Source organism: Pogoniulus pusillus, chromosome 6 (assembly GCF_015220805.1).
Source record: "Pogoniulus pusillus isolate bPogPus1 chromosome 6, bPogPus1.pri, whole genome shotgun sequence".
Taxonomy (NCBI): domain Eukaryota; kingdom Metazoa; phylum Chordata; class Aves; order Piciformes; family Lybiidae; genus Pogoniulus; species Pogoniulus pusillus.
The window spans coordinates 14775713-14801461 of record NC_087269.1 but is presented as its reverse complement, the minus strand read 5'-3'; the positions used below and the strand labels follow the sequence as shown (position 1 = coordinate 14801461).

The 25749-nt window shown below is 46.8% G+C and overlaps 1 protein-coding gene across 7 annotated transcripts in view; it reads left to right on the top strand.

Annotated features, from left to right (window-relative positions):
• ARMH3 (armadillo like helical domain containing 3) overlaps positions 1 to 25749 on the top strand; it is a 156373-nt gene extending 130624 nt beyond the window's left edge. For all 7 annotated transcript variants that reach the window (XM_064144550.1, XM_064144549.1, XM_064144547.1 and 4 more), the window contains 2 exons: positions 16451 to 16567; positions 23451 to 25749. In XM_064144550.1, coding sequence (XP_064000620.1) covers positions 16451 to 16567; positions 23451 to 23543 — 210 coding nt within the window. In that variant the 3' untranslated portion in view covers positions 23544 to 25749. The remainder of the gene's footprint in view (positions 1 to 16450; positions 16568 to 23450) is intronic.

Genomic DNA, 25749 nt, shown 5'->3' with positions numbered 1-25749 from the left:
AATAAGCCTCCACTTTGTATCATGTTCTTCCTGCCATTGCAGCATCTGAACCTCTCTAGAGGTTAAGTCACTCTGAAAGAGGTAAGGTGCTTCTTTTCAATCTCTTCTCAGCCATAGTTTGTGAAGAGGCTTGTCTCCTTTGGGGCTGTTGCCAGGAGTGTCTGAACCATGAGGAAGCTGGTGCTGAAGAGGTGATAGGTCTGATGCTTTATGGATACAGGCACAACAAATGTTGCAGGAATTAATGCTGAGTTCCCAGGCACATGAGCCCTTTTTGTCCCCCAAGTATCTTTGGATTGCAAGATGCCACTTAAGTGTGGCAGGAATCAGAAACATCGCTATTGTCTTGGATTAATGACTGGAAATGACTGTGAAATAACTCTGTCAGCAACTTTAGGTGCCTCTGTGATGATTGCAGAGAATGTGCATGGTCTCCTTTACCTGAGAAGGGCAGGAATAAGCGGCAGACCATTTGATTTCCCAGAAACCTCTGACCTGTTTCCTGCATGTAGTCCATGCCCAAGTCTCTGCTCCCTCTCGGATTTGCCTTGCTGTCTGTTGGCCAACTGCTGCGTACTTCTCTATTCTTCAAGAAGTGTCTCAGTTCACAAAGTTTAGCATCTCATGAGCCCTTGGTAATGATTATCTTGGATAGTAGCCTCTGTTTTCCCAGCTGGCTCAGTAACCATTTAAATATTCTTTTTTAATTAACTTAGCAGTCAACTTGAAGCAGCTCTGTTTTTAAAGCAAAAGACATTCTCCGTGCTGTCCGTGAATGCTTCCAAACATGGAATCATAGAATCAACCAGGCTGGAAGAGACCTCCAAGATCATCCAGACCAACCTATCACCCAGCCCTGTCCAATCAACTAGACCATGGCACCAAGTGTCTCATCCAGGGTTCTCCTGATCACCTCCAGGGACAGCAACTCCACCACCTCCCTGGACAGCCCACTCGAATGCCAACCACTCTCCCTGGCAAGAACCCCACCCCCAACATCCAGCCTATACCTCCCCCAACACAACTTGAGACTGTGTACCCCCACCTGGTTACAGCTTCCCTTCAGGTAGTTGTAGACAGCAGTGAGGTCACCTCTGAGCCTCCTCTTCTCCAGGCTGCACACCCCCAGCTCTCTCAGCCTCCCCCCACAGGGCTGTGCTCCAGGCCCTGGTCATTGCCCAAATGGAGTTTAAAAAGAATGACACATTCCAACGGCACAAAAGGGAATAGTTTTACAAGTTAAAATGTTAACAAGCTTCACTCCTTCAGCATGTCATATCAGAAATTACTTGGGTTTCTTATTTCTGCTCTCATCACAGACTTTGTGCTTTCCCTCTTCTCCAGCTGTGCAGTGCAGAGTAGGATCCAAAAGTGTGGTTGAGGGTTGTGAGGAGCCACTTAACTGGGACAGATTTGATCCCACTGTCTTGGTAAGAATTTTATCACTCACAATTCACAGGATCACAGAATGTTAGGGAGCTGGAAGGGATCTTGAATTGGTTCATTGACTCTATCTATAACTACCTGAAGGGATGTTTTGGAGAGGCTGGTGCTGGTCTCTTATCACAGGTAATTGGAAACAGAACAAGGGGGAACAGCCTCAAGCTGAGACTGGGTAGGTTTAGATTGGACATTAGGAAAAGGTTTTTCACCGAGAGAGTGGTCAGGCGCTGGAATGAGCTGCTCAGGGAGTCACCGACCCTGGATGTATTTAAGAGTCATTTGGATGTGGTGCTTAGGGATAGAGTAGGGTTGTAGACTTGGTGGTCCTGAGGGACTTTTCCAACCTGGATGTTTCTGCGACTCTGTGAAAGATCATCCAGTCCAACCCCGCTACCAGAGCAGGGTCACCTGTACCAGATCACACAGGAACGCCTCCAGGTGGGTTTTGAGTATCTCCAGAAAGGGAGACTCTGCAACTTCTGTCACCCTCACAGTGAAAAAAACTCTTACTCATGTTTGCATTCAACTTCCTATGCCTCAATTTCCACCCTTTGCCCCTTGTCCTGCTGTTGGGCATAACCAAGAAGAACCTGACTCTTCTTGGCATCTGCCCTTTACATATTTATAAGCCTCCCCTTCTCCAGTCTAAAGAGCCCCAGCTCCCTCAGTCTCTCCTTGTGAGGAATTGTTCCATTCCCTTAATCATTTTCATGGCTCCACACTGGACTCTCTGAAGCAGTCCCTCTCCTTCTTGAACTGAGGGGCAAATTTTTATGAACTGAACTTGCCCAGCTGCATTATCAGTATCTAGGGGACAGTCATCACAGTATCATCAGGGTTGGAAGAGACCTCATAGATCCTCAAGTCCAACCCTTTACCACAGAGCTCAAGGCTAGACCATGGCACCAAGTGCCACGTCCAATCCTGCCTTGAACAGCCCCAGGGATGGTGACTCCACTACCTCCCCGGGCAGCCCATTCCAGTGTCCAATGACTCTCTCAGTGAAGAACTTTCTCCTCACCTTGAGCCTAAATTTCCCCTGGCGCAGCCTGAGGCTGTGTCCTCTCGTTCTGGTGCTGGCCACCTGAGAGAAGAGAGCAACCTCCTCCTGGCCACAACCACCCCTCAGGTAGTTGTAGACAGCAATAAGGTCACCCCTGAGCCTCCTCTTCTCCAGGCTAAACAATCCCAGCTCCCTCAGCCTCTCCTCGTAGGGCTGTGCTCAAGGCCTCTCACCAGCCTCGTTGCCCTTCTCTGGACATGCTCAAGCATCTCAATGTCCCTCCTAAACTGGGGGGCCCAGAACTGAACACAGTACTCAAGGTGTGGTCTAACCAGTGCAGAGTACAGGGGCAGAATGACTTCCCTGCTCCTGCTGACCACACCATTCCTGATGCAGGCCAGGATGCCACTGACTCTCTTGGCCACCTGGGCACACTGCTGGCTCATGTTCAGGCGGGTATCAATCAGCACCCCCAGATCCCTCTCTGTCTGGCTGCTCTCCAGCCACTCCGACCCCAGCCTGTATCTCTGCATGGGGTTGTTGTGGCCGAAGTGCAGCATCCTGCACTTGGAGCTATTGAACCCCATCCCATTGGACTCTGCCCTTCTTACCTCCTCAGTTCTTACCTTCTCCCTTCCTTCTTACCTTCTCAGTTACTGCTGAGTCTCTGCCTGCTTGTCAGCACCCTTGGTTCTCATGTGCAGAATGAAGAGACTTCTGAGGTATACATTTGAAAGTCTTATTTCTGCAGCAAGTGCCTTTGAAGAAGGAACTCCAGATACCATATTGCTGTTTGTCACCTGCACTTAGATGGACTTAAGCCACTTTTGGAACCGCAGCCCTGGAGCAGATGTGTGGCAACAGAAGTTACAGTTTCACAACAGGATTTTCTGTTTTTAAGGGTGATCCATCAGCTTATAGCTGTCTGTTCCAACTATAAATTTGCAAAAGCCTTAGTAACTACAACTTTTACGTGGGTTGAGCCACACGAACTTCCAAGCACTGCCCACCTTTCCTTATTAGCTGACTATCTTTGCATACTGCTACTACAGCTTTTCTAGCTGTTTGCAGCTATAGCTATTTGTAGCTAACCACTTGACTGCAGATCTTCTATTTACTGTGGGCTGTATCTTCAGAATACATTTTTGCAGATTAAATTTATAAGTGTCTTGGAGTCTTTAAGCTGTAGGAAAGTCTCCTAGATATTGCCAGGCAGGAAAGAACTCTTGGAGTCACAGTATCACAGTATCACCAAGGTTGGAAGAGACCTCATAGATCATCAAGTCCAACCCTTTACCACAGAGCTCAAGGCTAGACCATGGCACCAAGTGCCACGTCCAATCCTGCCTTGAACAGCTCCAGGGACGGCGACTCCACCACCTCCCTGGGCAGCCCATTCCAGTGTCCAATGACTCTCTCAGTGAAGAACTTTCTCCTCACCTCCAGCCTAAATTTCCCCTGGCATAGCTTGAGGCTGTGTCCTCTTGTTCTGGTGCTGGCCACCTGAGAGAAGAGAGCAACCTCCTCCTGGCTACAGCCTCCCCTCAGGTAGTTGTAGACAGCAATAAGGTCACCCCTGAGCCTCCTCTTCTCCAGGCTAAACAATCCCAGCTCCCTCAGCCTCTCCTCGTAGGGCTGTGCTCAAGGCCTCTCACCAGCCTCGTCGCCCTTCTCTGGACACGCTCAAGCATCTCAGTGTCCCTCCTAAACTGGGGGGCCCAGAACTGAACCCAGTACTCAAGGTGTGGTCTAACCAGTGCAGAGTACAGGGGCAGAATGACCTCCCTGCTCCTGCTGACCACACCATTCCTGATGCAGGCCAGGATGCCACTGGCTCTCTTGGCCACCTGGGCACACTGCTGGCTCATGTTCAGGCGGGTATCAATCAGCACCCCCAGATCCCTCTCTGGCTGGCTGCTCTCCAGCCACTCCAACACCAGCCTGTATCTCTGCATGGGGTTGTTGTGGCCAAAGTGCAGCACCCTGCACTTGGAGCTATTGAACCCCATCCCATTGGACTCTGCCCATCTGTCCAGGCGGTCGAGGTCCCACTGCAGAGCCCTTCTGCCCTCCAACCCAGTCACATCTGCCCCCAGCTTGGTGTCATTGTAATAAACCTGAAAATGTTGGCTCAAGGCTCAACAGTGGTCAGGAAGGCAGATAAAGAATTAGAAATTATTGGAGAGTGCAAAAATAAATCAGGAATACTGTGTTGTCACCATGTAAGTCTGTGACAACTCGTGTGTTAAATCTTGTGTATTGATTGCAGTGCCCTTATTTCAGGAAAGATACTGTAGAACTGCAAAATAGTTCAGCTAATCAAACAGTTATTTGTTCATCTCATTTCTCAGCTATCCAGACTTTATCCTTGTATTCCGAAGCTCTTGTTTTCCCCATCTTAGAGTGGACTTCAGTTTTCCACGTGTGATCAATTAAGCAAATGATCTCTGGATTTCCTTTTTCTTGGCTTCGTTGCCTCTCCTTAGGCCACTGAATTATTGCCTTTTATCACTTCCATTATGCAGTTAATAGCTGGCCTTCTGTTGGCACTGTTCAATTGATTAAATATAAGTAGGAGCTATGGAACTGATCTTTCTAAGCTTTGCCTTTCCAAATGCATATCTTCCTTCCCTAGGGTCAGCTGGGTCTTTCTCTGGAGTGTCCTCTATGTTTTTTATGTCTTACTTTAAGGATACAGCATCCAGTTGTTTTGTGGCCACATTTTTCAGTCTCTTGTTATTTATTTTTGCCATTTCCCTCAGTGAAATTTATTCATGTTGTGCAAACCAAGTTTAACAAGATTTCTGAATATGAAAACAAGTCATGACCTAGATTAGCATCTACATTTTCTCAGCAAGTGTCACACCCAGGGCTGTACTTGTACCATTCATAGAGGCTGGGTTTTTTTGCTAGCTGCTGCAAGGGGAAAAAGGAAGGGGAAAAAGGAGGGGGGAAAAAACCCCAAACAAATAAATGCCTGATGAGCTCCAAAGCCTTTAGGAGTGTCTGTATCCTCTGTTCATTTGACTTGATCTTCAGGTTGGAGTTCAGGTGGATTTTGATTTTTTTTTCCTAAGTCAGTCTGTAATCATATCCTGCAGAAGTCCATGGTGGCTGTATGAGGAGCATAAGCTCTCCTGGATCCTCTAGTGATTCCTGTGAACCTGACCAGGTGACATAGTTCCAGAAGCAATCTGTGACTGCAGATATTTGGTTACATCCTAGGGAGAATAATACTCCCTATTGATGTTTCACTTGGGAACACAGAATCACAGAATGTGAGGTCTCTTCCAACCTTGGTGATACTGTGATACTGTGATACTGTAATGTCAGGGGCTGGAAGGGATGACAAAAAGATCATCCAGTCTGGACCCCCTGGCAGAGCAGGATCAGCTATAGCAGATCACACAGGAATGCATCCAGGTGGCTTTTGAATATCTCCAGAGAGAGACTCCACAACGCCCCTGAGTAGCCTGTTCCAGTGTTCTGTCACCCTCACAATTAGATTTTGGGTTCTTTGAGCTGGGAAGCCTGCATGCTTCTGTTGGGGTTTGACTGAATGGAAAGGTTTTTGTTGCATACCCTGAAATATATGTTCTCTAAGCAGCTTTGTTCCTGAGCCAACTCTCTTCTGGGTAAGTTAGAATTTGTTTACTAAGAATGAACTTCCCCACGTGTGTATTAGGGATCCTGTTATCGCTTTGTTGAGGCAATCCAAACTTAAAATTGTGTGTTTGAGTTCCAACATTTCACAGAATCACAGAATTAACCAGGTTGGAAAAGACCTTCAAGGTTATTGAGTCCAACCTATCACCTAACACCTTCTAATTAACTAAAGCGTGGCACTAATGCCTCCTTCAGTCACTCCTTTTGAACACCTCCAGGGATGGTGACTCCACCACCTCCCTAGGCAGCACATTCCAAAGGCCAATCACTCTTTCTGTGAAGAACTTCTTCCTAATGTCCAGCCTAAACCTGCCCTGGCTCAGCTTGAGACTGTGTCCCCTTTTTCTGTCACTGGTTGACTGGGAGAAGAGACCAACCCCTGCCTGGCTACAACCTCCTTTCAGGTAGTTGTAGAGAGCTGTGAGGTCTCCCCTGAGCCTCCTCTTCTCCAGGCTGAACAACCCCAGCTCCCTTAGCCTCCTCTTGTAGGGCTGTGCTCCAGCCCCCTCACCAGCCTTGTTGCCCTTCTCTGGACACATTTAATCACCTCAAATCTGTGGCCTAACCAGTGCTGAGTACAGGGGAAGAATGAATTCCCTGTTCCTGCTTGCCACACTATTCCTGATGCACACCAGGATGCTTTCTGGCCACTGGCCCTAAAAAGTTTATTTCTTAGAATCTTCAACTACTGTTTTTTAGGTCTTGCAGCTTTCTTTGGTTTTTTGCAGCAGCTTCTCTGTTCAGCCAGAGCCTTAGCTCACAACTTATAAACTCTTTTATCTCATTTTGGGCACCAAGGTTACTGGTCTTACATTAGTCAATTAGCTGATGCTGGAGAACTGCTGGTGATTTTTATTTTCTTCAAATCTCTGTGTTCAGGGGGTCAAGGTCTTCTGTAGAGAAAGAATTGCACCAAAGGTGATACTCAGATCACAGCATTCATCTGTGCGGGATATGCACAGTGAGCATAAGGAGGTTTCTGTCCCCTTGTCTTACGCTTTGGTGACAGGAGATGATTCACTGCTGTGCTAGAATGCAGCTGGTAGATAAAGAGCCTCTCCTGGAACAGCCCATCACATTTCAGCACTTAAGTTAATTGTAAGCACAATGGGGAAATAAAAGAATTAACGGTCCAGTCCATCGCTGTCTGCAGTGCGTTTTGAGCCTTGGCAGAGCTGCAACTGCTTTTACGTACCTAGCAGTGAGAAATGTTTTCATAAATGCCACCAGCTGGAGAGAAGAGTTCACAGCTCCAAAATGGGCTGTAACTCCAAAATAGCAAATCTATCTGTCTCATGGTTTTATGCTCTTGCCATCATCCTGCCCTTCCTTATGCAGCAGGCTCTCCTCACAACGTTTCTGACTGCGGACAAGCATAGTGGGCCTCTTTCAGTTTCTGGTAGGTCTCCCTGGATGAATCTAAAAGTCTGCTCTGGAAGATACTTGTTTTATTAATTGTGAATTTTAAAGATCATTTGTTTTAAGATCTTTGAATTCTTTTTCCCTGCCTGGGCTTTGGAAGCACCAGCAGTTGTGCTGTACTTGGATGTTCATTCTCTTGGCAGAAACCTATTGATCTCATTTTCTTCCCTTAAGTAACACAGACCTGCCTCCTGTATATTCTCTTCAGACCCTGTCCCTACAACCTGGGAAAGAGCATCCAGGATCCCACAAATCAGGCTGGGTTCTTTGTAGCAGATGGGATGTGCAGACCATCTTTGAAATTTAGAAAAGCAGGTTGGTCTGGAGAAAAACCAGTGCGAGCTAAGGGCATTTTTGTTCTTGTGCTGCCCAAATGACTTGAACAAAATGCATTTGACATGTGTGAGAGTTGCCACGTGTGTAGACATGATTTCTTCAAACTACTCTGTAGTAGAAGAACTCATGGCATAAGCTTTGTGTAGATAGGACTCCTTGAAATGACCCTGTAATAGAAGAACTCATGGTGTAAGCTTTGTGCAGACATGACTTCTTGAAATTATTCTGTAGCAGAAACACTCATGGCATAAGCTTTCTGGTGAGGTGGGCAGGCTTTCAACTATCTGACTCCTGGAGCTCAGAGGATGTCATACAGGTAGCACAGGACTCCTTATCCCTAGTGGTGGCTACACAAGGATGTCAACGGTTATCCACCATGTTAATGTCTTCTGTTTGTGTAAACCTCTTAAAAATGAAGTCACCTACAAGCTATGCCTGTAGCTGATCTCTATGGCCATGTCTCCTGTCATTATTTGCCTTTGTCCTTCTTTGTAACCTTTCTGATTCTTAAGTGTTGAATCTTGTGAAGGGCTGTCCCACATGAGCTTGAGGTGGGCATCACATTGAGCATTTACAGCTGCTTTTGGATGGAGTTGGTAACAGTTTGGACTTTGGGATGTCTCTGAAAGCTATGTGATTTCCAGAGTGGTTGGATCAGTGAGTCTTTTCCTACAATTAAAGAGAGTTAAACGCTGTAGGGCTTCTGATGGACTGTAGGTTTAAAACATTTCTGGAAGGGAGAGATCTCATCCCAAAACAGGGTACCATTTCTGCTAGCAGAGCTGAGAGAATGACAGTCATCCTCTGAGTGAGCTTCTAAATTACTTCACTTTAAAAGAGGCACCTGTGGGCAGAGGAGAAAGACTGTAACTGAGCCCTCCTACTCCATGGATAGGAACTGTCAACTTTGTAGGCTTGCTCCTTTAAAGATCGCAGATCTCTGTGAGCTGCTGTATATCATCTGAGCCCAACAGAATGGCTCTGTGCTGAGGTTAGGAGAAGGTGCTGTGAAATGTCCCTATGGGACACTGCTAAGTCAAATAATAGGAGTAACAATAACCTTTTATGTATGATCAAAACCTTTTACCTTGTGTAGAGAAGTGGCAAGGCCTGGATTTCAATAACATTGAACTGTGAGTGTATAAAAGCAGTCCTTAGGAAGGGGAAGGATTTGGGATGTGGATAGTTAGCCTTTCCTTGTGTTTGGTTGTGCAGAGTTGTGCAGGGAACACAGAGGACTGCCAGAAGGGACAAAAGGCTAACTGATGGACAAAGGCTGTTAACTCCTGGGCTCCTAGACACAGTATATCCTGGCTAATGCTCTGTGAGCTGAGCAAAGGAAGATAGGCGAAAACAGACTGTCTGAGTAACCTGGTGGGAACCTGCAAGGAGTTCCTGCACCCACTTTAGCAGTGGAAAGCAGGATGAGGCACCTTCTCTTCTGTTTTCTGGCTCACTCATCTTTGCTGTGTGCTGCTCAGCTTTCTCCATCTGTCCAACTCCAATACTGAGAAAGAGACACTCATGACTCCCTTCAGCTTTTGTTTCTCCACAGTCAGGAACTGGAGCATGTATTTGTGGCCCAGTGCCATGCTGGGGCTCATTCACAGCTGCGCCCACCTCTGCAGGCATTTCTCCCCGCCCTGTGATCTGAACAGATCGCTTATGTCTGACTGTCCAAGGTTGGTGATGCATCTGCATCAGTGCAGTCCTGTGCTCATACTTCAGAGGACAACTTTGCCTGTGGTTGTTGTCACTTAATCTTTCACTTAATCTTTCAGGCTAACAGCTTTTTACTGTTGGAAAAATGCTCCTTCCCAGAATTTTTCCTGCCCTCAGGGCAGACACGGTGCTGCATCCTACTCTGAGAGTGACAGTTGCATGAGCTGGTGGGGGCCGTCTTACAGACTTAGTCTGAACAGCCTCACGCTCTCAGCCCACAGCAGGAGAGAGCCATAGGTCCTTCACTTGCATGTAGTACAAACAGCAGCTGCTCAGTGGACATTTTGGGCACTGGAGCAGGAATGACAAAGTGCTGCATACCTTGCACATATGTAGCATGATTACACTTGAGTCTCAAGCCCACATTGTTCTCTTTCCCACTATGTGCACCAGACTCATTCTGCATCCTCTGGATCCACAGCATGTCTTGGGAGTCTGAGTAATTAGATTGTCATAGCAACATTGTCCTCCTCTTCCTCTTAGCATTCACAAGTTAATAGTCGTGGCTTGATGTGCCCCTTTTGGAGATGAGGGATGGTGTTGAAGCATCAGCTCCAGGACAGCTGTAAAGGTGTGTCGGGTCAGGCAACAGCTGTGCTGCTTGTCCTAGAGTGGGTGCTTTTCTTAAAGCCAGCATGATTGGCAGCTGCTTCCAGCACATGTCTGTAGCACTGCCAGTCTAGTGGATCCTTCCTTTGGACTTGGTTCTTGCATCCTGCAAAGGAGTAAAAGGAGAGGAAATGAGTGCAGAGAGGATCTGGGCAGAGTTTGTTGGGAAATGTGGCAGCTGTGTGTGTGGGTTTTTTTATTTAACTTGTAATTATTTAGTTATGTGCTTTGTCTGTGGCACTTCTGGTGATTAATTCTAGCAAAGGCTCTAGCCTGCATCAGCAACTTTAAGCTGCCCTATAAAAAGCATGATGCCAGTTGGGAAAAAAAAACAAAACCAAACTAAAAAGCCCAAACATTTTCCATATTAATTAGAAGCTACTACTGTAAAATGTACATCAGTTATTTGGCACTTTATTATGGAGAGGCAATAGCCCTTTCATAGACCAGGTGGCAGCAGCCTTTTCATTACAATGAGAAATGTTGCTATTCAGTTGAATTCACTAGAAACATTTAGGGACTATCAGTTGCTTGTAGAGATTAGTGAGGGAGCATAAGGGAAAGATTTGAACTAAACCTGGAGTGAAAAAAAACAATTTGAGGACTCCAATGTTAAATGCACATCAGATTTCTAGTAGAAAAGGGAGAAGCTCAACTACATCTTCCTACAACTTCCATCAGCTCCCCTTTGTGCTAAGGGGACAGAGTGCTGGGTTTGCTCCTGGTATCCTGGGCTTTGTTGAGTTTTTAGGGGTGAAGTTGCTGTAATTTCCTCAGTACATAGTCAGTGGCAGGCACTCTGCCACCTTCCTAAAGAGGACAGAAGGCATATTTGTCTATCTCCACCTGCCCTTGGCCCTTATGCTTGGTCTGTGTAGTAGTACTGGTCATGAGTTATCGTTACATACACCATAGACTGGCTGCTGCAGCATGCGACAGCTGGGACCAAAGTGCCCAGCTTTGCAGTCCTGTGGGGGCTTGTAAGGCCTCATCTGGAGAGCCTTCCCCCACCACAGCCTTGAGTCACATGGAGTTGGTGTGGAAAGTAAATGCATTTTAACTTGGGGGTTGTTAGGGTTGAGGGTTTTTTGCCTTTTGCTTGATGCGAGATCATTCAATCAATTCTTTTCCAGCTGCTTCCATGTCGTGGTAGGTAATGATTGTCTCATGGGCAGAGAGATGCTTTAGCAAGGTCCAGCTGATGCTGACTGATTGTGTTCCTGTCTTCCTGTGCTGATTAAAAAGGCAGCTTAGAGACCTTGCTTCTTGCTTCTCTTTTATCTTTATTTTTCTGTCATTGCCTATGCATGTTTCTCAGAACATGCCTACCAGCAGGTCCTTTGCTAGGTGGTGTAAATTGGTGGCACTCTCTAACTTTATATTCTAGTAAGGCTGAGACTGCAGTTGCAGGTGGTGAAAGATTCTTACAAGTTCAGAAGTTACTAATCAGTGAAGTGTACCATGTCTGCCAGAAAGATGGCCTCTGCTCTGTGTGTTGCCCATTAGAATGCATTGCTAATAGAGATTCATCTCTGCCTTTGTTATTAATGATGGTTGTGTTCTGCTGGGCAGGATGGAGATTGGGGGTTGCTGCAAACAAGTCTAGTCCTTGTTTCCCCAGGATATGCTCTTCAAGGGCTGGTCTCTCCTTGGGAAGTGCAGCAAGTTGGCTCTTGTTGAGGGTCAGTAAGGAAAAAGCCAGTGTGTAGAAAGTGGTACAGCAAAGCATGGGCTGTCTTGGAGGTGGAAAAACTGTGTGTGGGGCAATTGTTCTGAGGGAACCAATTTCAGAGCTTGTGTCCACAAGAATCCAGTGACCCTCTGGAGTTTGCCCCTCCAGTTTGCAAGGGAGAGGTAAGCTACTGGATACAGCAAACTAAAGAGCCCAAAACTTGTTCCTCTGGGTGCAGTAGCATGGCATGGTATGGCATGAGTGAGGTGCTGTGGAGAGCTGAGCCCCTCTGTTGGAAGGCCACCTCTCTGATATGTTACCTCTCTCATAGGTTGTTGGTGTTACTGGTGAAGACTGGGGATGAGAAAGCTCCAAGGAGACCTTGTGGCCTTCCAGTATCTGAAGGGGGGCTACAAGAAAGCTGGTGAGAGACTTTTTAGGATATTGAGTAGTGATAGGACTAGGGTGAATGAAGCAAAACTAGAAGTGGGTAGATTCAGATTGGATGTTAGGAGGAAGTTCTTCGTGATGGTGGTGAGATACTGGAAGAGGTTGCCCAGGGAGGTGGTAGAAGCCCTGTCCCTGGAGGTCTTTAAGGCCAGGCTTGATGTGACTTTGAGCAACCTGATCTAGTGCGAGGTGTCTCTGCCCGTGGCAGGGGGGTTGGAGCTAGATGATCCTTGAGGTCCCTTCCAGCCCTGACAATTCTGTGATTCTGTGGAAGGAGAATCATGGGGCAGAGGCAGCTGTGGCTGCAATCTGGGTGCCACAGAACACACTTGCTATTCACAGCAGCTCCTGAAGCCTTGGTCTGGGGACACATACGCAGGGACCTGAGTTGCTAACATTTCTCTGGAACTTTTGAAAAGCAGTCAGTGAGTGAATGGTGGGGCAAGGGGTTAATTGGATAGCAAATTATCTTTAAATTACAGTGGTGCAGCTCCACTGACTTCTGCTTTGTTGCAGTGAAGTGAATGAGTGTATGTAGCCTCAAGGCTACAGGTTCTGCAGTTACTGTAGGAAAGGAATTGAGCAGACTCCACTTTTCTTGTATAGACCAAGTCCAAGATGCCTACTTCTGTCATATTGCTTTTTTAAAGACTCTGATCCCCCCAGGATAACCTACAGAAAGAGATTTAGGTTGTGACTGCTCTTCACTTGTTTTTTTTTTTTTCCCACTGTCAAGATCCAGTAAAGCATTTGGGTTTGGTTTTTTTTTCTTCAATAGTTTGCCCTGCATGATTGTCCTTGCACTCTGAGGAGTGTCACATCCAGTTCTTTGGAAATCATCTGTAGTCCACTTTGCCTGACACTAGAAGTGGTGTTCTTCCATGTGCTTGTGAGGTTTTAAAAGCTGAAAGACCTATTTAAAATATGTGTGGAAAAGTCCAGCTAAAACTCCCTTCCTGTAAGTTATTCATACTTCACCATCTTGGAATTGATGTTTTCTGGTTTTCCCTTGAGACTTCCAGGGAGAACCAGGCTGGACAAGACCTTGAAGGAGAAATGCTTTCATCTCAAAATTAAATTCCTCTGACAAAGGTGCAGATAAAAAGCTCATGTGTTTAACTCAAAAGGGAACTCTTCCTGCAGTAGTTTTCCTGAACAAAAGTCCAAGCGGTGTGTAAGAAGGACAAAGGATGCTAACACATCCTCCTCTGGAGACATTCAAAACCCACCTGCACGTGTTCCTCTGTGACCTACTCTTGGCAATCCTGCTCTGGCAGGGGGATTGAACTGGATGATGTTGAGATGTCATTTCCAACCTCTAATGTTCTGTGATTCTGTAACACACAATCTTCTGTTACACAGAGTATGCAGGGTTTTGTCATCTGGGTAGAAAGCTGATGCCTTTCAGACCTTCATGTTAGATGCTCTTCATACTTTCTGCTGCTCTTTAACCTCTTCTCTGTCTAGCAGCTACATCTTAAAGAGCAGATCAGATGAAATTGTCTCAGGCCCTAATCTCAGTAACAGTTTCTATCCATTGTAAATTATGAAGTGAAATGATCTGTGAGTGGGTTTATCGCAGATCCCACGTAGCATTTTTCCTCTCAGCAGCAGCAGCAAGAAAGGGAAATTATCAGACAGTGAGGAGAAGCTGTTTATTTTAAACTTACCCTTTCTTTTTAAGTTTGATTTCATAATTAAAGGAGATAAGGAGTGGGAGCCAAAGAAAATATATAGCTAAAGGCATAAGCTCCTCTCAGGTTCACTGTAAAGGTTCCATTAAGCAGTGGGTAACACAGCAGAGACTTTGGGGCATCTTGTTCCTTATCTGTCTTTCTCCTAGAGTATCAAACTGAGTTCTTAGCTGCCTCTCAAAGGTGTCATGGGAGGGCTGATTTAAAGGATGCTGCTTAAGGAGCTCATTGCTGCCCTTGAAGTTTACTACTCCTACCACCTTTTGAGGATGCTTCTGTTGGCTGTTTGAAGAGCTCTCTACTCAAAAGTAGCAAGGAGGAATCCTCATTCTTCATGGAGAAGCATGTATATCCATTATTTGGGGACACCCATATGGCACTTTGCATGGCAGTGTGTGGGGGCACAGGGGAGTGAAGAGGAGCCCAAGAGAGGCTCCTGAGGGTGTGGGGTAGCTCTGTGTAAAATGGCTCCACACTGGGGTAGTGCTGGAGAAGCCTTTTCTACTCCTCACCTTTCCAACAAGTTTTCTCCCTCACAGCTTATTCATTCTGGTTGACTTGGCTTCTTCAGACTGACAGGAGGATAATGCTGTGATTTATACAAGCTGATAGATTCTTTATTGCTCTGAAGAAGGTGCATTATACTATTCCTCATCCCTAGGGAGTAGTTGCATCCCAGAGTAAATTATTTCTGTGCCCAGGAGGCTTTCTTTCATCATTGCTTTTGGCTCTGTGATACCTCTTGCAGCTTCTGCACACAGGAACAAGAAGACCAGAGTGAGCTTGGCAATGCCTGTCATTGCAGGGGGGTCTTCTTCTCTGCCAGTGGAGCTGACAAACAGCATTAGGAAATGAGTGCCGGAGAGGAGGCTGCGTTCTCTTGCAACAGCAGGACACTGACAGGCTGTTCTTAAATAACGTTGCAGAATGCTGATTCCTACCCCTAGCTTGCCTCTGCAATGCTGGAGAACAGCTGAGCTGCCAAGAGACTCTGCTGTGTAACCATCTCACTTGGGAACTACTTTGGGACCTATTTTTACACTCAGTCCTCATTTGGATGATGCCTTGTGGCTTCCATCACCTCAGGTCCTAACCTGCTTTTCAGTGGGTTTGTGTCTCTGTGCACCACTGCCACATGCAAAGTTTGGGAGAAACAAGCTTTTGTAGGAACCCTAAGCAAGTCTAAGTTTGCTTGACTTAGTCCTGTAAATGAAGGAGCTGTCAACCCCCTAAAAGGATAATTGAGGGTAGTGTTTCTGTTGTTGGGAGAGCAAGAGGAGAAGTAGAAGGGTTCCTTGTTGTTCTGGTCACTTATCTTGAATCCTCTGCAATACTTTTCAAAGGATCTTTCTGAGTTGTGATGCCTTGGGCCAGAGTCCTCTTCCTTTGCACCTTACAGTATGTAGTCCCCTTGGGTGGGACTTCTCATGATCAGAGGCTCATGTAATGCAAACTTCAGATATTGATATTCTGGTTAGCTCTCAGATAAAATAGTATCTGCTTAAGAAAGAAGTTCATGTATTTAAGAGAATTGTTTCAAGCATGTGTTTTGCCCAGGAGTGCTGAGCTATATAGTTCCTGGTAGGAAGATTATCATTACTTACCATCTCACAATTGCTTTGAGAACTGTGTGTCCATGCAGTGTTTGAAGCTAAAAAGCATTGTGGGAGTCCCTCTTGGTGTTCCCTAGTTAGGGAAATGAATAGTTCAATAGAACAGAGATGTGTAACTATGAATTTGCAAGTATAGCCCAGTGTGGGGAGCAGAGTAAGGCAGTAATATAACCTGGAGTACTTTGGTTGAAGTGAAAGCAGGTCGGGAAGACCTGGATTCGTGTCTCCATCTGTTTCCCAAACCAGAGTCTGTTTCAAGGTTGGTCTTCTCTTACTGTGTCTTAGAAGCTTGTTCCTATCAGGAGAGAAGTGCAGTGCTCTGTATGGATGCTAACCCGAGCAGTTGTAGAAGCTGCTGGTTTAGCAGGTTGTGAATGGTGCTTAGAAAGCCAGGAGGCAAGTCTGCTGGCAAAACTAGCACTGGAAAGGCCACGGAGTCAGACAAACCTGTGTTTGCATAGTGCCTGCTGTGTCACATGTGGGAGTACACATGGTAATTAGCTGCTTAATTTAATGAGATCGTGTCTGCTTCTCCTGGTGACATAATAGTATTAGGAAAACTGCTGCTATCATAGATATTGGCTCTCATCACTGCTCTTATGAATGAAGAAATTCTGCAAATTTGAGTCCTGTTCCTTAATGGCATTAGGAGACTTCAGAGGCTACCTATGTCTTATTAGCCATGAGCCAAATACTGGCTGCTAAAGCCATGAGCATTGCAAAAAACAAATGCCAGAGCTGTGATCTATGTCAAGCTTGCTCCTCTATGCTGAGAAGTGTGGATGCTGAGTCCTGTGCTGTATTTGGCTGTCTCTGGCAGGTTTTGGAAGTGGTCCGGTCCAACTATGACACACTGACCTTGAAACTGCAGGACGGGCTGGACCAGTATGAGCGCTACTCGGAGCAGCATAAAGAGGCTGCCTTCTTCAAAGAGCTGGTAAGCTGCCTCGGTTCTGCAGAAGCAACAGCCCTCTTCCAAAGCCTTTGCTTACAGCCTGGGTAGTGCACCTGGGGTATAGCTGAGCAGCTGTGTTACTCCACTGGGTTGCCTCCAAAGACAAGCGAGGCAGAAATAGGATCCAAACAGACACTGCACGTCTCAACAGGTCTGACAGCCCTCTGGAGCTCCCTGCCCAGAAATACATGGCTGGGAAGAAGAGCCACTAGGATGCTCAGACCAGCAGCTGAACGATCAGTCTCTGCCTCTTCTGCCATGGAGATCCACTGTGCTTTGTGGTGGCAAATTTGCATGGTGGAGAATCTGACTGCTACCACTTTGGGTTTAGCACACTGAGAGACTTAGCCTTTTTGCTCTTGTGAAGGGGACACCAAGCATGGGACTGAGCAGAATCTGTTATGCTGCTGTGTGCCTGTTTGTTGCTCTCCATCATTCACAAAATAGGGTCCCCAAGGAATGAAAGCAAAGGCATACTCCTGAAACACCTCCTTCAGCCAAAGAAGACTCACAAAAATAATGTAGCAAAGACAAAAGACAGTCCAAATAATTGGGGTTGGTATTTATGTATTCAGCAAACTGGCTGCTCCAGGGAGTCCCACTATAAGATTTTCTTGTCTGACATCCACATCACCAAGGAAGGAATGTTTTCACAGTTGCTGATACCTGAGAGGAGCCTGGCTTTTTTCACTTTTGAATCATTACAGCCTCAGCAAAGGGAGAAATCTCTTAACTCTGGCAGCTTTCTCCGACACTTTGAGAGCTGATTCTCTCTCTCTCCTAGCTCTGTCCTTGCTGATTGATGAGTAATTGGTGCCTGCCCACTCCCATCACGAGTCTGCACGAGTTTGGGAATGTTGTGCCTCCCTCTGTCTACTCTGCTCCAGAGCAAGCACGCATGAATGGATTTGCTTTCTTCTACAGAGTGCTTTCTAATGGGATTTTTTTGGTCATTCCATCACTGACACTGAGTAGCATACCAGCAAAGCTGCTTGCAATCACTTTCATGCAATTTCTCTGTTCTTTTTTCCCCCTGTTTTTGTCTCTCTGCCCTGCTGTTTGATGCCATATCTGGAATGCATGCAAAGAAATTTGACAGTAGCCTTCCTATGACACAGGCTTCTCCTTTTACTGTACCCTGAAAATCAGGCACACTCATGTTTCTGTTTTCATCTGTTCTGTCCCAAGGGCTCCTGCCCATCTCAGCCAGCATCTCCTTCCCCAGCCTCTTGGCCACATGACTGCTCTGCTTCCTGCATGCCCCACTTTCCACTTGGCCTGGCAGAAACTCAGGCTGATCATGCCAATTGATTAAAATGACATTCTCAGTCCCAAGATCATCACAGCTACAAAACATTGCAGCTAAAATAATTCCTAGCCCAATTTATTATTAGTAGTAGGAGTAGTATTTGGAAAATCCCAATTTTGTATCATTTAAGTATCTGTTTAGCATAGCCAGTCCCTCCTCCCCAGCTCCCTCCTGAAAATTGCCTGCCCACATACCCCTGGGTCCCTCGCCTCAAAAGCATATGAAAGCCTGAATAATTACTGTCTTAATAGGCTGGTTTGACCCAGTTGTGGATCTGTGTAATCCACATTTCTCTAGATGCCCTGAGAATTGGGACCCTATTAAATGTTCTTTACTCACAGCTGCAGAAAATCCCCTGCTTTCCATTAAGCCGTTCCCTCAACACAGCAGGAAGTCAACTTGATGTGTCATGATTTGTCTTCAGCAAACCCAGCTGGCCTCCCATCCTCCACACTCTTGTTTTCCTCTAGGTGCACAGTAACTGATGGCTTTATTAATTGTTCAAACAACTCATCAAAAAAGCCTTAATCTGCTCCGCCCTCCCCATATCCTCTTCTGACTTAGGTTCCCTTTCATGAGGCTTCATTTTGGCTTCTGTTTCTGTTCTCATGTTGGGTAGTATCCCCGTACCCAGTGCATTGTGTTTAACTGCTGAGGCTTGCAGGTTTTCATGGAGGCAGCAAAGTGAGGTTGCTGTAGTTTTTTCTTCATGGGCTCTGCCAAAGGAGCAGGGCTGGTGGTGAACTACAGGTTTCTAGTATGGTTTCCAAACTCATGCTGGTCCCATCAGGTCTCCTTGGACAGGATCTGTTTGCAAATAATTATTTCCAGATCCTTCAGTTTTTTTCTTACCTCTATCCTTGTGATTGCAGTAAAGCAAATCTTTCTTGGTGGGGAATGACATGCAGGAGCCATTTTCTTTCTCAACTGCCTTTTCATCTCTCTGTACTCCTATTAAGTGAGTGAGCAGGAACTTCCCCAAGCCATTCTCTTGGCTCCTTTTGTGCTTAGAAATCTTGTTCTCACTCCTTTGACGTACTTTGCTAATGCACTGCTTCACTTCTCTGCCTTTGCCTCAGTCCTGCTCTTTCTTGTTAATCCCAAAGAAAAATTGTCTTTCTTCTCCCATTCTCCTTTCAAAGGAGCTTTCAAAGGCCTGCGATACTGCAGCCACATTGTGGCAGAAGGTGATGTGCAGTGTTTTATCGGCTGGGTTTTCTGGCCTGTTGTGCTGCCTTTGAGGGCTAAAGCAAGGAAGTTAGGAAGTTTTTCACAGCTTTTTATTTCTTTTCCTTTGAACTCTTAGGGATGTCATTTGGGATCTGTGCCGCTTTGACAGGATGAATGGTTGGATGTGAGCTTTTTGGACCCTTGCATTGCAGCTGGAGGAACGTGTGGAAAGAGACTCAGCATCTTTCCAAAGCGTTCACTGTCTTTGCAGTTGAATAGCTTTCAACAGAGTCTCAAAATAGTCTGATTAGAGATTGATTTCTGCAGGGGAAATTATACTCATTTGACTTCTAATTAGATCTGGTAGTCAGTGTAAACCTTCCTCCCATTGTACAAATTTCTTAAGAGCTGCACTCTGATTGGAAATAAGTTTAATTCACGGGATCACAGGATATTAGGGGTTGGAAGGGACCCAAGGAGATCATCGAGTCCAACCCCCCTGCCAGAGCAGGATCAGGATCACAGGATCACAGTATGTTAGGGGTTGGAAGGGACCCAAGGAGATCATCAAGTCCAACCCCCCTGCCAGAGCAGGATCAGGATCACAGGATCACAGTATGTTAGGGGTTGGAAGGGACCCAAGGAGATCATCGAGTCCAACCCCCCTGCCAGAGCAGGACAATACTATCTAGCACAGATCACAGAGGAACACATCCAGACAGGCCTTTGAAGTCTCCAGGGAAGGAGATTCCACAACCTCTCTGGGGAGCCTGTTCCAGTGCTCTGGGAACCTTTACAGTAAAGAAGTTCCCCCTGTGTTGAGGTAGAACTTCTTTTGCTGCTATTTACACCCATTGCTCCTTGTCCTGTCACAGGGAGCAAGTGAGCAGAGCCTGTCCCCCCACTCCTGGCCAGCCTTCAGATACTCATAAACATTTATCAAATCCCCTCTAAGTCTTCTCTTTTCCAGACTAAAAAGTCCCAAGTCTCAGCCTCTCCTCATAAGCCATGCCCTCCAGTCCCCTAATCATCCTCGTAGCCCTCTGCTGGATTCTCTCCAGCAGATTCCTGTCCCTCTTAAACTGGGGAGCCCAAAACTGAACACAATATCGTAGAATCATATAAATCAACCAAGTTGGAAGAGACCTCCAAGATCATCCAGTCCAACCTGTTCCAGTGCTCTGTGACCCTTACACTAAAGAAGTTCCCCCTCATGTTGAGGTGGAACCTCTTTTGCTACAACTTACACCCATTGCTCCTTGTCCTATCACAGGGAGCAAATGAGCAGAGCCTGTCCCCCCTCTCCTGGCCAGCCTTCAGATACTTACAAACATTTATCAAATCCCCTCTTAGTCTTCTTTTCTCCAGACTAAACAGCCCCAGGTCTCTCAGCCTGGGCTTTGCTACAAAATAGGAATGTCTGTACAGTGCTGCACATGTCAGCTACAACGACAGAAAACTCAGAACTGAATGTTTTCCTCACATGGTTCATGCCACCACTGCATCCACTCTTCCATCTGCTGGTTGTTCTCCAGGTGATATCAGCATTTCATGCATGTCCCATCTCTTCAGAGTCTGCAGGTTAAATGTGATCCAATCTGCTAAGGAGGAAACAATTGTTAAAAAGCTTTTCTGGCTGTAGTGTGCTCCACAGAGAAGCAAAAGAGGACACTTGCTTTGCTTTATACCTGCTTGCACAACAAATGTTAAAGCTTTCACCTTACTTTCTGAGGCTGGTTCTTGTATAAGAGACTCAAGAGGGTTCTGGTAGCTTCCAAGCTGGCAGCCAGGTTTGAGCTGTCTGCTGCACTACCAGCTAGGAGAGGTCCTGGGGTGTAGCCTCGTGGATGAAGTAGCTCAGCCAGAGTGAAGGAAGCTTCTAAAGTTTATCCTTGTTACAGGCTGACACTTCCCTATGTCAGTGTCTGGTCTTCCAAGGCAAAAAAAAAAGGAGATGAGCTCTGACTGCCTGTGCTGAGCCCTGGTGCTAGGGGTAACTTGATTTAACTCTAATTTGAACTTTTTCAGCTGGTTGGCTCAGAGCTGCCTGCTTTCTCAGAGCAGAAATGCAGGGCAGAGATTTGTAGAAGTGTAGGAATCATCTTGCTTGTTGTTATCATGCCCACTCCTTTCCCCAACTTGTGTTAAAGCAAAGCCAAGTCCATCTAGACTGCTCTTGACCAAAGTTTGTGTCTAAGCTCCTCTTGAAATATAAATCTGTCCTTAAATAAAAACAGCCCCATACTGGCCCCAGGTGACCTGCTCTGCTGCTTCACAGCTCATATGGTTAAAAGTATTTCTTTTTTTCCAGTGCAGGTCTTCTTTGTCTTAAATTAAGCAAAGCGTTTCTTGCCCCATCTCTGGGGAGCCAGAGAAATATTACTCACTGTTCTCTTTCTGACCTCGTTTTAGGTATTGGAGAGTGTTTGCACTATTCCTGCTAAACCTTCTCTTTGCAAACTAAAGAGGCTTAATTTCTTGTACTCTACCCCATAGCTGCAATTTCTGCTAAGCTCAGTGTCCTCATCAGATGCCACTCCAGTCTCCCTTTCTGGGCTTGTAGAGGCTGCTACTACATTCTTCTTGGAGAGCTTGGTGTATTGGGCATCTTCTGCTGCTGGTGCCTGGCCCCTATCAGCAGTTGCTGAGACCAGGAGCTCTTTTATGCTTGTACTTTCTGTTGCTGAGACCCACAGAAGTGCTTCTAGTAAGGATAAGGATGCTGGCTCACACAGCACATAGCATCTGCCCCTTTTCTGCAGGCAGTCACGCGCTCCAGGGCAGAGGAGTCTCCACATCTGTTTAGCCATGTGGTTCTTCTCTTGTCAGAACTAACTGGATCACTGAGCTGAGGAGCACTTAGCATGATTGAGACCAAATCCTGTCACTGGGGCTCTTGTTTCCTGGCAGGGAGACAGCCCAGTGCACACCAGTGTCCTGGAGACCACTCACAGTGGTGTTTAACACAGGCTATAACCTGTGGTTGTCTTACAAGGCATGATCCCAAACTACTTCAGTATGGAGTAAGTCAAGAGACACCCAGAGAAGAGAGGTGAGTGGGTGCTCCAAGGCAGTGAAGACAGCTGGGGCCTCTGCCAGGCACCCTGGTGAAGAAGAGTTTGTGGTTTCTGTGAATGCCATAAAACTTGCCAAAACTTACTGTCATTAAGTGCAAACAGCTTTGCTAACTTGCTGAAGTTGTTAGGGCCTGTGCAGTGGGGCTCTGTGAAGTTCATCTCACAGCCTTCCCTCTTAACCTTCCATGTTCTTATTTCCTTCCCACTCTCACACATTTTGCATTTCTGAGAGCTTTCTGCCTTCCTTTTATTTCTCACCAGGGCAATGGGTGAAACTCTCAGCAGTATAAACTTGCTCTTCCAGCCTCCAGTGTTGGATTCCTTATTCTGCTTCTTTATAATTCATACCCCCAGTGCTTATAAAAAAATGCAGCACATTAACCAGGTCAGCAAAACCCTTATTATCACAGGCTCCAAGTCTCTGGGAACTGTAATCCCGTTGTTTGGATGAGTTTGTGTCAGTTTTGCTTTCTGTCACTGCTGCACAGTCCCTGACACAGATCATGTTTGACTTTGTTTTCTGGTTGCTGAGTGCAGCTGACACTGATCCCACTCTGAGGCCTGTGTGTTTGGCCCAAGACTCTGCAGGCATGAAGCAAGGGAAGGAAGCTGCTGCATCACAGGGCTGCCCAGCTCCTCCTCTGCAGGTGACCAGAAGTCCAGGAATTGTTGAGGGATAAAGGTGTCTCTTATTCAGAGACAGCCAGTGAGCCAGCTCCAAGTGTAAGGCACAGCACAGAATACAAACAGCTGGCTGTGAACCCATGTTTTTTCCGCCAGCTTGGGTGATAATTTGTGTTCACAGCAGAGTAGCCATGGCTCCTGTCCTTTCCTTGACTCCACGTCATTGGCTGTGCAGGTTCTGGAGCAGAGCAGAGGCTGTGGCACTGCATTCATCCAGGGGAATGCTGGATGGTGTTCTGGTGGGAATTGGTGGCAAAAGCTTTTTGCAGCTGCAGCTTGGAAGAGCTCACTTCTCTGATCACTTTGCCTGAGAACAGGAAACACTTCATAGCTCATGCATCTAAACAGAGCATCCTCTCCCATCCCTGTCTCGTTTGGAATTGACTCTAATTGCTGGGATTTCACTGTAGACAGTTCCTGCTATTCCAGGAGCCAGCTAATCCTCAGGAATATTTTACTAAGCTGGAGTCTCAGTGAGAGCTGGCAGCAGCAAGTTCTCTGGGGCCACAGCAACATGCAAAATGGTTTCACGCTGAACTTGGAGGTCAGCAGTGTCAAAGCTGATGTGCTTATGGGGAGCCAGGAGGAGTCACTTGGCTCATATGCCTTGTTTTGTCTCTGCCAGGTTCGGTCCATCAGCATCAATGTGAGGAAGAACCTTGCTTTCAACACGCTGAGCCAGGAGCTGCTGCTGAAGGAATTCTCTACAATCTCTTGAAGCAGGGATGCAGCCTCTGTGCAGGGCTGACCAGAGACAGGCCTGCCTGGGCAGGGACACTACAGATCTGCAGCTGCCTGCAGAAAGGACTGTGTTTCTTTCAGGGGAGAGCCTTGCTGTTGTGTGCTTGATCCAAAAGGCATGTGTTTGAACAGGACTGGGGCTGAAGAGAGAAGATTGGCATGTTGAGGAGGAAGCTATTTTGTAAGGTGCCATGGGGGTTGGCAGCTGTTTCTGTGACGTAGCAATGGGAGATTCCCTCTACAGCCTCAGGGAAGGTGCACTGGAAGCCTTTGCAGCAGAGCTGGGAGAAGCTCACAACCAAAACAACAAAACTAGTCTAGCTGTGTGAGGCAGTTCTGCACCGAGGTGGCACCTCTGCTCTGTGGGAAAGCTCTCTGAGCCCAGTGAGGGCTGCTTTTCCCTATCTGCTTGGTTCAACCTGCCCTCCTGCCAACGCAGTAATGGCTTTGGGGTATGAAGCAGTTTCCCCAAGGAGCACACCTTGCTCACTGCTGGCTTCTCAAACCAAGGCGGCGCATTGCTGGAGAAGGAGAAATTTTGTCACCAAGGCTGTTGGCTTACAGGGTTCTGTCTGAGCCAGTGTGCAGAAATCCAGGGGCGTCAAACAGAGCACTTGCAACTGAGGGCCAGCTCTGCCTGGGCTCATTGTTACTGCCAGTAGCCCAGCTCATTGCTGCTGTTCCTGAGGTCAAGGGACATTTTTAGATACTCCTTTCTCATGGGACAGAGGACAGGCTGAATCCCTGCACCCCCACTCCCCTTATTGTCCACCAGAGACTGCACTGCGACAATCCTCCTCTTCCTCACGGGAGCATCTGCCTTGCACACGTTTGCAAGCGCCTGGTGACCTTCATGAGGTAAGAACTCCCCTTGTGTGTAGCACACAACTAAAACGCAGATGGAGAAATAAACTTCACTTCCTCACTTGCTCTCCCCTCTTCAACAAGCGACTTGCAGCGCTACAGTCTACTGAGAACTTCCTGAAGAGGAGCTCCAGGAAGATGTTCTGGGGCACAAATAGACCTTTCTGTTCCAGAAACGGTGTTTCAGAGGTGCTCAGCTCAGAGGTGCTGTGTCAGGCTGCCAACTCAGAAATAGGCAGCACGAACACCCATTCCTGCATTTTCATCTCCCAGCAGTGATGCTAACATCTGGCCTGACTAGATGGGCTGAAGCAGAGAAGTTATTTACATCCCAGATCCACTTTTCTTTTTCTATAGAAAACAGGTTTCGGGGTAAAAAAAAAGTGCCTAGTTCTGCTCTTAGCCTCGTAGGTTAGAGTAGTGTGAGTTCTGTGAGTGTTCTGCTCATTAACTACCATTTTTAGGCAAGGCTTATTCATGCTAACATGTTAACTGTGTTAATGATTCATCCTTACCTGCTATGAGCATGGGGAACTGAAAGCTGTGCCTTTGGCCACCCTCTGGGCACAGCACCTGATGAAGACCATGCATTTCCTTAGGAGCACTGACTTCTCCCAACAGAGAGGATACTTTGCTTCAGCATGGAGTTGTCTGGCTTTTATCAGCTAAGCCAGACTCTTATTTGCTTTCTGCTGTGCAAATGTGTGGAAGTGTGTACATGTCAGAAGGACAGTGCGTGGGAGAGCAAGCAGGCTCCATAAAATCACTCTGAGAACAGGCCAGGGCATGTAGAAGGAGGCAGCTTCTCCAGTGAAAAAGGAGTTAAAACGCATCACAATGTTGTCTGCATGTGTGGGGAGCTCTTGCTAGGTGGTCTCACCTCTAAGGGGAAGGAGTTTCTTCTAAAGGGAGCTTGAGCTGCCTCCTTGAGGTGCAGCCCCAGCATCACTGCTGCTGCTGGAACATCGAGTCACACAACTGTCCACGTGTTTCCTTTTGTCTGATCCTGCTTGGGCTGAGACTAGGCAGATACACGAGAGCATGGGGGTTGAGTCTGCCTCAGCAGCCTCTGGGATTTTCAGCTCTTCACTCTGGCCTCACCTGTTGAAGACTCTGTCTTCCTCATGGTGCTTCCTTGCTGGGATGAACCAAGAGGCCCAGGCTGTGACTGGGAGCTGCTCCTAAGCTCAGCTCCTCACACAAGACTGAGCTGGGGAGAGGATTGTGACACATGTCCTCTTGTCACACCGTTGCTGAACCAAGCTCTGTAAATGGATGTACATACAAACTTAGAGCTCAATAAATAGCAGAGCCCTGCC